Below are 10,816 nucleotides of genomic sequence, written 5' to 3' on the forward strand. Positions count from 1 at the left end.
AGAAAATGAGCGATGGTTTCTCTAGATAAGACCCTTATTCCTCATCTGGTATCGTTTAGAACGCTTTGAAGCTGCACTGAAACTGTAAAACTGAAAATTTTGACCTTGAACCGTTTGAAGGCCATTGAAGTCCACTATATGGAGAATAATCCTGGAATGTTTTCATCAAAAACCTTAATTTCTTTTCGACTGAAGAAAGAAAGACATGAACATCTTGGATGACATGGGGGTGAGTAAATTATCAGGAAATTTTAATTTGAAAGTGAACTAATCCTTTAATTTCTCATAATCTGCATTGCAGGATCACCTCTGTTATCACATTGCCTGAAATGGTACGATAAAGTATTCTATCTTTTTAAGCCACTACTTTCCAATAGCCAACTCTGCTCTGATTGGTCAGATGTCCCAATCTGTTATGATTGGTCTACCGCTTACAGCGATATATTTAAATTTCAACTCCGGAGGCTTCCTCAGCACTTTTACACACAGTGATACAAACAGTAAAAATGGTATTGTTTTACTGTATCTTTTCAAGCTTGAGTCCTTATCCTTTAGAAGTTCATGCAGAGTGGATTTGCTTTCGCAGCGCAGAAAACAGGTTCTTTTCAAAATGTCGACAACACAAACCAAACTCTTCTGGGCCTCAGCTACAACTGCAGTGTTTGAGGGTGGGTTAAAGTAAACGTTTTTTGTGGGCAGCCAAAGAAGACCATAGGCTGACATTATGCAAATTTGTTACAAACCTACATAGGTTTGTGCAGGAAATAAGACTGGAATTGCTGACGACTTGTTTCAGGCAGTTCAGAATCGGTTCTTTCTTTTGGGAGACAATAGCTGCATTTCTCATGCACTTTAAACTTTGAAACACTGCAGACATTTTACATTCACAAACTGCTATATGTAACACACTGCAAGAAAGGTAATATCTCAAAAAGCATGTGGCACTAACAAGGGGCTTGTCTGCTCATTCGCCCTTTCTTTCTCTCCCTTTTTTAGGTAATGTGAAAAGTACATCTGTAGTACAAGGCAAAAAGCTCTACACTGTACTTCCTCCTCCTGAAGGCTACCTGATCACTAGCGGGAATGATCCTGTCACACTGTCCAATACAGAATCCATTGACTCTGAGAACAGTCCAGTCGGTGAGACAACCTTGTTCATTCTGATTAATGACACACCTCTTAGGTCATCTCTTTTCTTTTTTTATTTGATTTCTTCAGTAGAAAACTAGTCACTAGTTTTGGTGAAGTGATCCTAGTAATCCCTGCAAATAATCCTGACTAGTTATTAGTCACTGCAGATTATATTTGCCAGTATACAGATGTATCTTGATATCCTGTTTGATATTTTACTGCTGACTAATCAATTGTGTGTTTATATTAATTCTGCAACTCCTGTTGTGGATCCAAATGAGCAAATAATTTGATTCAGTGGAGCGTATTAGCCACAGCACCCAGGATAAATAAAACTCAGAAATAATATTTTTAGGAAAACAGTTTGGAATTTTCATCTAGACAAACACACAAAATTAGTCATTTATATGTTTAATTTGCATATAAATCACAGAACCAAAAGGAATCAGACTATTTGAGATATTTGCTTTGCCCTAATCATTTATGATTAGGACAAGCCAAATTTAAGGGTTTAACAAAACGAGTCTGTTGTAATTCTTTTTTGGATATTTGTTCTTGTACTGTATGACATCGAATTTTAATGACACCCAAAATATTTCATGACAAAACCAAGCACCTTCTCTATAGGTGACATTGTTGCATCTTTTATTACACATTACTCATCACATTACTCATTATGCATGTTGTACTTCTCTTCTCTTTCACTAAAAAGCTCTTTAGATTTCCTCCTCCTACTGTCTTTTTGTTGCTATTGATCTGAATAGACCTCAATAGAACTGCAGAGCAGCAATAACTTCGTTCACAAGCTCTCTCTCTCTCACACACAAACACTCACACTCACATACTGTCCATATTATTGAGGCCTTTTCTCATCACTCCTTTATTGCAAACTGGTCTCATTGTATGTGTTGTATGCTGAGGAGCTGAATCTTTGCTTCCTGCGGTGTGTCGCTCAGATGTGCAGTAAGTTTCTCTGCTCTGAATACAGATGAAAAAAATCAATAGCTCAGCACAACTCCATGTGTTTGTATAGTCCTAAGGAGCTTGAAAAGCCTGCAGAAAACTACTGAAAGGGCAAAGGGGTGTGTGTGTGTGTGTGTGTGTGTGTGTGTGTGTGTGTGTGTGTGTGTGTGTGTGTGCGCGCGCTGTCCACTCTGGTAATTGCCTCTTATACAGTATGTGCACATTTCTTCTAGGATGCTTTTTATTTTGAAAGAGTCTACTAAGAGCATAAATGTAAATGTAAGGAGGCTGTAACTGATGTTATTCAGTTGTTATAGTGAATTTATTTAAATCCGTTTATGACAAATCAGCCACCTTAAACCTCTTTCTACAGAGAATGGAGCCTGATGCTTTACAACCCCTTTGTAATAATTATACTGTGAGAAAGTCCATAATCCTCCTCACCAATGAGCCATTTTTGGATCTTTCAGACACAGATGACCATGAGTTACATAAGAGGAAAAGGAGGAGGAAGAAAAAAGTGTCTCCCATTACTACAGCCAAGGTATCCACCCCTCCAGCAGAGGGCGCTGTTCAGGGTCAGACAGATGCTGTACATGCCAGCAATGAAGGGCACACTGGAAGCTCACTGAGCACAGAGAGGCTCAGCAAGAACAGAAAGAGGAAGATGAAGAAGAAACGTCACAAAGAGAAACTCGTCGCTCTTGGACTGGTGCCTCATGTGAGAGCTGTTGAATTCACATATGCACAGAGTGGACATGGAAATTTAGAGGAGGTGCTTGACTTACTTCGTACCACACAGGAGATCTACCTCTCTGATCGCAAGTCCTCTGGTAATGCATTTTATGCATTTATACTTTTATCGCTTTTCTCTATATTGAGGATAAATACACTCTACCGTTCAAAGTTTTGGAGTTGGTAAGATTTTTTTAAAATGTTTTTAAAAGAAGTCTCTTATGGCCACCAAGGGTGCATTTATTTGATCAAAAATAAAGTAAAAACAGCAATAAAACTGTGAAATATTATTACAATATAAATAAATGTAATTTATTTCTGTGATGGCAAAGCTCAAACAACAGCCATTACTCTTCAGTGACACATGATCCTTCCAAAATCATTCTAATATGCTCATTTGGTTTTTGATTCTTTAATAAATAGAAAGTTCAAAAGAACAGCATTTATTTGAGATATACATATTTTTAACTATGTAAAAGTCTTTATTGTCAATTTAATTCATTATTGCTGAATGGAAGTATAGAGTGGTGCAGGTATGATGTCACTTTGTGTAGGCCAATCAGCACTTAGTATCACACTGGTTCCCTTGACAAAAACCCAAAAGAATTTCTCCATAGGTTTTTGGATTATCACAAAAAACAAGCTATGTGATCAACAAAATTTTATGATACTTACACGTTTTGTCCATCAAGATCATTTTCACAGATGAGCACAACATTTATGAATTTTGAAGCCCAAATGCAGTTGCCAGAAATAAAAAGCTAAAGATAGGCAATAAATGAACTACACCACAGTCTCACAACTTCACCATCACCATCACTAAGCTTCCGACAACTCTTACAGTTTTTATCTAAAAACATTTTCCCAGAAAGTTTGAGTTAGAATAGTTTATAAGAGCATAATTATAAGCATAACAAGGCTGTAAAAGCTGACCGTGTTTACCTGTTCGGCGTGATGAAGTTTAAATTCCCCTACACCCTCTGTAGTCCCATTTAGCCACTTGTTAGCAACCACCTTTTTCAAGACATGTAACAGCTTAAAAAATAATGAGTGGGGTATATATATATATATATATATATATATATATATATATATATTACACCAAATATGTATATGTATAGTAGTTAGTCATACAATGTTAGACAACATTTGAATTGGATCAAAAACGTTCATCAAAGTTGTCCTAAGAAGAAGGTTTTGATCCACTTCAAGTGTTGACTACTGTGTGTGTGTGTGTGTGTGTGTGTGTATATATATATATATATATATATATATATATATATATATATATATAGTACAGTCCAAAAGTTTGGAACCACTAAGATTTTTAATGTTTTTAAAAGAAGTTTCATCTGCTCACCAAGGCTACATTTATTTAATTAAAAATACAGTAAAAAAAAACTGTAATATTGTGAAATATTATTACAATTTAAAATAACTGTGTACTATTTAAATATATTTGACAAAGTAATTTATTCCTGTGATGCAAAGCTGAATTTTCAGCATCGTTACTCCAGTCTTCAGTGTCACATGATCCTTCAGAAATCATTCTAATATGCTGATTTGCTGCTCAATAAACATTTATGATTATTTTCAATGTTGAAAACAGTTGTGTACTTTTCTTTTCAGGATTCCTTGATGAATAGAAAGTTCAAAAGAACAGCATTTATCTGAAATACAAAGCTTCTGTAGCATTATACACTACCGTTCAAAAGTTTGGGGTCAGTAAGAATTTTTATTTTTATTTTTTTGAAAAGAAATTAAAGAAATGAATACTTTTATTCAGCAAGGATGCATTAAATCAATCAAAAGTGGCAGTAAAGACATTTATAATGTTACAAAAGATTAGATTTCAGATAAACACTGTTCTTCTGAACTTTCTATTCATCAAATAATCCTGAAAAAAAAATATTGTACACAAATATTTTGTACAATTGTACACATTAAATGTTTCTTGAGCACCAAATCAGCATATTAGAATGATTTCTGAAGGATCATGTGACACTGAAGACTGGAGTAATGATGCTGAAAATATATATGTTTTTGTATAAAAGTAATGAAATATACAAATATATTGTTACTCTCCTTTTCAGGCTCCTGTGAAGAAAGCGGCCCTTCTCTCTCCCTCCCTGCAGCTGAGGCTCTATTCTCTCGTCTCTCAGGTGGGACGCTGCCCCCTGCTGAGATCTCCAGGCTGTGTGGACTCAGGGCTGTACTGGTGAATAATGAAGAGCAGTTAAAATCACAGCTGCAAGAATTCATGGACGCAAGCATATTGCCTGAAGGTGAGTGAGGGCGCTTGGACCTCCCATGTCTGAACATCAAGCATGTGTGTTTTTTGTTGTATAGTAATGGTTGCAAACAATAGAATACAATTAAGAGATTGTAATATTAGAATTAATTAATTTTTTAACATGTCTTCCTTTCCTCATTATATGATTTCACTGCCAAAATAATATTTTTTACACGACACTGAACTAAAAATGCCCCCAAATACACAAGGTACTATTATTCAAATGTTTGGGGTCACTAATATATATATTTTTAATTGATACTTTTATTCTGCAAGAATGCATTAAAGTATTAAAATGTGACAGTAAATAATAATAGTATTTTTTTTTAAATATATTTTTCTTTATTTGCATGACATTAACTAGATGCCACTCACTTAAAGAAGGTCATGTGATGACAACATAGCATACTACTGTTTCAAATGTTTATAGTTGAATAATGCTTTTCACTATGCAGTGTACAATGTACATTGTGCCACATTCAGTAATTAGTAAACTAGTGTTCAATTCTCAGCATAGTCAAAGTATCGCTCAAGAAAAAGTCGCAGCATACAGAGTGCTTCCTAGGAAATCTATGGCTTTATATTCATCAAAAAACAACAATAACAGTTGTGCCCATAGTGTTTTTTCTAGCATGACTTTTCATGAATGTGTGTTTGTGAAGTCAGATTAGACCTTAATAAGATGATCAGTGATTTACTGAGGAGCTACAGGCACCCAGCGGATTCACTAAATTCCATGCAAGTGTCCATGGTGACTCCTAAACATAGCCTCCGTTTCCATGACAACCACAGGACATAACATTTATCCATTTTTTTCCCCATACACCATTATTTCCTCCAGTAGTTGCAGCAGGTCATTGGTCCTGTTACTCTGTTACTGCAGCAGTGTGATTTCCCTCAGATGTTCTAATAACTAAAAATTGTATGGAAATGCAGATGCAATGGTGCATTTTAATAAAGCAGTACTTTTTATTTTCATTTAGCCCTTATTTGGTCCTGTTGTTTTTAATCTCTGGCCAAAATATCAACCCAATCCGGACAGTAGGAAACATAAATTACGTGATACCTAAGCAAATATAAGCACACGCATAAATATGGCTAAGTGTTATATTTAATCTTTCTCTTTCTTGTTTTACAGATGAGGCTTCAGTGGTATGCACTCTTATTGAGTACTGGCTGACCGAGATTCTGCCCATACAGAGAGAGCAGAAGACATGATGCCCCCAGATTCAGAGCTTAAGAGGAAAACGACTGTGAATAACCAGCAGGTGTCTGTTTGTAATATCTCATTATAAAAGGGATCTTCAGTCAAGCTGTTTTATAGTCAAGGAGTTCAAGAAACTCCTTCAAACAGCAGCAGCAACAATTTGGATTCCTTTTGAAGACCCAGAATGATATTCTGGTTTATCTTGCATTCACATTAATAATTATTTATGAAAAATATATTTTTTACACATTTTCTGCTGCTTGTTCTTTCATCATAGGGCACCAATACACTTTGATGTGTTGCTCCAGACAGTATGTTTCTGCAGTCCAAACACTAGAATATTGTTAGTGACCATGATGCTGGATCACCTTCAACAGCTCATTATGAGGAGTCTGTGGTTTAGCCTCTTAGCAGCTAATTACATTAACATCAGAACGTCAGCAGCCCCTCATTAATCTCAGAGATCTTTAGATCATGACATTTAAGCTTTTACGCACTAGATTGACAATTTCCCCAAAACAGCCTCATTTATGTTTTTTTGTTTGTTTGTTTGTTCGTTTTCTTTACATTTAATGAGCTACTCTGGGGCATCAATGTGACGAGCCACTGTGACTATCTGTGTGACTACAAAAATATGTCTTAGTGCAGCTATTAAGATATTTATTAAAGTTTTATTTCAATTCATGAAAGAAAAAACAAATTTGTCCTTGTTTCCAGTGATTGTTTGATATACCTACCTGCATTAATTGCAGTGCACTACATACAAAGATCCGTTTAAACTGATCCAGTGGCTTATCCATGACATCAAGGAAGGATGACTTTAGGTAAACAAGCATCTCTAGACTGCCCTGCGTGTGTTTGTGCTAATCTGAGGTATGCAAGGCAACCCACAACATAGGCTTTGATGACGTTATAGGATCACATGGATCTGGGTTTGCTCAGACAGATAATACGTTTTTTTTATTGCTTCCCATTAGGTTACAGTGTTTAGAAATAATAACCCTCCTGTTTCTCTGAGAAATGTTTTCTTACGCCAGCTGGAATATGGGGCGGACTACACAGCAGGTGTGATAGTGGAATTATAGCAGCTGAAAGGAACAAAATAAAATTGCTAATCATGTTGTTTTAGCACTAAACCGAGCATATCATCACACTAAAGGCTCACTGCAGCTTTTGAAAGCAGTTTATTGGTATCATATATATCCATATGGATCAATCAAAAGATGAAAAGCAATCCTGCAAAGAGGTGGAGCAAATCATAAATGTCATAAATGCTCAGAAAACCAATTTAATTTAAACATACTAAATCATCTGCCACTGAGTGAGGGTCTGTTTGTTTAACAGGTCCTCATAAAGCACAAGAATTGTCAGTCCCCAGTGAGGCCCTCAGCTCACAGACTGATCAAACATTGTGTGGCTGAAGGGTCTGTAGTACTGTGTTGGGAAAGACAATATTCTGCTGTCCCCTGTTTATTATGTTCTCTACCCTGAGGCGAAACTCCAGACAGGTTCATTTTGCAGTGTAGCAGCAAACAGATATTTAACTAGGTGAATAAGTGAGACGAAATGGCCACAACATACTGATTTTGTTTCTAGAATCTACACTACTATTCAAAAGTTTGGGGTCAGTAAGATTTTTTTAACTTTTATTAATCAATCAATCATTAAATGTATCAAAAGTAACAGTAAAACTTCTACACTGTTAGTTACAAAAAAATGTTTCAAATAAATGCTTTTTAACTTTCTGTTCATCAAAGAATCCTGAAAAAATTAAGTTATTAAAGGTGCCCTAGATTATGTTTTTAAAAGATGTAATATAAGTCTAAGGTGTCCCCTGAATGTGTCTGTGAAGTTTCAGCTCAAAATACCCCATAGATTTTTTTTTATAAATTTTTTTAACTGCCTATTTTGGGGCATCATTATAAACGCACCGATTTATGCTGTGGCCCCTTTAAATCCCGTGCTCTCTGCCCACAGAGCTCGCGCTTGCTTTAAACAGTGCCTTAACAAAGTTTACACAGCTAATATAACCCTCAAAATGGATCTTTACAAAGTGTTCGTCATGCATGCGGCATGCATGCGTCGGATTATGTGAGTATTGTATACTGTTATATTGTTTACTTCTGATTTTGAATGAGTTTGATAGTGCTCCGTGGCTAACAGGTAATGCTACACTGTTGGAGAGATTTATAAAGAATGAAGTTGTGTTTATGAATTATACAGACTGCAATTGTTTAAAAATGAAAATAGCGACGGCTTTCTTGTCTCCGTGAATACAGTAATAACCTATGGTAACTTTAACCACATTTAACAGTACATTAGCAACATGCTAACGAAACATTTAGAAAGACAGTTTACAAATATCACTAAAAATATCATGTTATCATGGATCATGTCAGTTATTATTGCTCCATCTGCCATTTTTCGCTATTGTTCTTGCTTGCTAACATAGTCTGATGATTTGGTTGTGCACATCCAGACGTTAATACTGGCTGCCCTTGTCTAATGCCTTTTATAATGTTGGAAACGTGGGCTGGCATATGCAAATATTGGGGGCGTACACCCCGACTGTTACGTAACAGTCGGTGTTATGTTGAGATTCGCCTGTTCTTCAGAGGTCTTTTAAACAAATGAGATTTATATAAGAAGGAGGAAACAATGGAGTTTGAGACTCACTGTATGTCATTTCCATGTACTCAACTCTTGTTATTTAACTATGCCAAGATAAATTCAATTTTTCATTCGAGGGCACCTTTAATATAAAAATAAAAAATATTTAAAATATAATTTATATTATTATATAAAAAATTTAAAAAAACATTATTTATATCACTATCAACATTGATAGCAATAAAAACATTTCTTTAACAGCAAATCAGCATATTAGAGTGATTTCTGAAGGATCATGTGAAACTAAAGATGAGTAATGATGCTGAAAATTCAGTTTTGTCATCACAGGAATAAATTACATTTTAAAATAGATCTTAATAAATCTTAAATTGTAATAATATTTTACAGTATTACTGTTTTTACTGGATTTTTGATCAAATAAATGCAGGCTTGGAAAGCATAAGAAACTTCTTTCAAAAACATTAAAAAAATCTGACTCCAAACTTTTTAACAGTTGTGCATATTTACTTCAAATATAGTGTGTTCTGGAAGAACTTGACTTCTGACCTCTTAGAAAGGTTGATGCCTCATCAAATGACTACAAAAGTAGTTTTGACTACAAAAACTAGCATGGAGTCACCTATAGTACTTTTGTCTGCACTATAGTAATACATTCTTGGTGTATATACCATCTGATTGGTTGTTGTTGTTTTTTTATTTTTTTTTTATTTTAATTTTTATTTATTTTTTTTTTTTTTGCTGTTTCATTTTGTATTCGTTCTGATAACTGGGTCGCTTCTGACCTGTGTCAGTAGACTTTATATCCCTTTCCGGCTTCACACATGCCAAGCTATACAAGGATGTCGTCCTTCACAACAACTTAACCTCACATCACTTACTGTCACAGCTGTCGTCATAGCTTGCCTGTCTAAGTGCACGCTAGCCTCTTTTGGTAATCTCATCGAGAGACAGACAGACAGACGGCAACTGTCTATATAAGCCATGATCACAGGAAGACGTGATAGACATCCACTCCTACCTGAGTGAGCTCTATCCTCTGTGAAGCCTCTCTGTCAGAAAGGAAATAAACAAGGAACCATAGCAAGAGGTAGCCCTGCTCACAAACAGCGCTTCGAGGCCTAGTGAAAAACTTGGCATGTTTTTTGGTCTCCCACGTCCTATTTCAGGATACATCCGCTACTTGCAGGTAAGTAAAAGAATCTGGATGAGCAGGTTATGGATAAAACTCATTAAAAATACAGTCGGAATTAATCATCTGTAAATGTTTATAGTTGTGTATATGTATAATATGTGTATTTACACCTGAACTGCAGTACATATTAAAGCTGATTGGATATTGATGTAGTGGTGAATAATTGTTTTCTAGAATTCAAGAACATTCCACATCTCAAATTAAGAGATTATATTACATTAGAGAACTGTTTCATGTAATTACAAACCATTTTCAGCACAATCCAGTCGTTATAGAATTGTTAGGATTTACAAATGTATTCGGCCATTGATTTAAACATTTAATGTTTCATAGCCAAAAGAAAAGGGTCATCGTTCAGTCATGCAGGTTGAGATGTTCTTAATTAAACTTGACCTGAAAGTTGATGTTTGTCATTTCATCACACAATATTATGATATATTTGCACTCTCTTTCAGACGTCAGCAGTGCAGACTGTGACCTACAGGGCTCACGATCTTGTAGTGCAGAGGGTGGCTGTTGTTCTTGGTGCTTTGGGGTTTGCAATGTCCGGATACAGCTCTCGCCAACTCTCTATTCACCACCGTCCCTCCACGCGCATCCTTCATTGGATGTCCAAACCCGCCATTAATGTTGAGAGTCCAGGATCCCCGTCAGCCCGAGCCCG

The 10,816-nt window shown here is 35.7% G+C and overlaps 1 protein-coding gene across 6 annotated transcripts in view; it reads left to right on the plus strand.

The window, feature by feature from the left end:
- LOC125268683 (glutamate-rich protein 1) overlaps positions 1-10,743 on the plus strand; it is a 76,024-nt gene extending 65,281 nt beyond the window's left edge. For 3 of the 6 annotated variants that reach the window (XM_048191076.1, XM_048191075.1, XM_048191074.1), the window contains 4 exons: positions 997-1,140; positions 2,565-2,927; positions 4,923-5,114; positions 6,261-7,025. In XM_048191076.1, coding sequence (XP_048047033.1) covers positions 997-1,140; positions 2,565-2,927; positions 4,923-5,114; positions 6,261-6,340 — 779 coding nt within the window. In that variant the 3' untranslated portion in view covers positions 6,341-7,025. Of the gene's footprint in view, positions 1-996; positions 1,141-2,467; positions 2,928-4,922; positions 5,115-6,260; positions 7,026-10,607 lie in introns of those variants that run through there. The other 3 variants (XR_007184953.1, XR_007184954.1, XM_048191077.1) reach the window with 3 other exon arrangements.
- The last annotated feature ends 73 nt before the right edge of the window (positions 10,744-10,816 follow it).

Source organism: Megalobrama amblycephala, linkage group LG5 (genome assembly GCF_018812025.1).
Source record: "Megalobrama amblycephala isolate DHTTF-2021 linkage group LG5, ASM1881202v1, whole genome shotgun sequence".
In the NCBI taxonomy this organism is placed as follows: Eukaryota; Metazoa; Chordata; class Actinopteri; order Cypriniformes; family Xenocyprididae; genus Megalobrama; species Megalobrama amblycephala.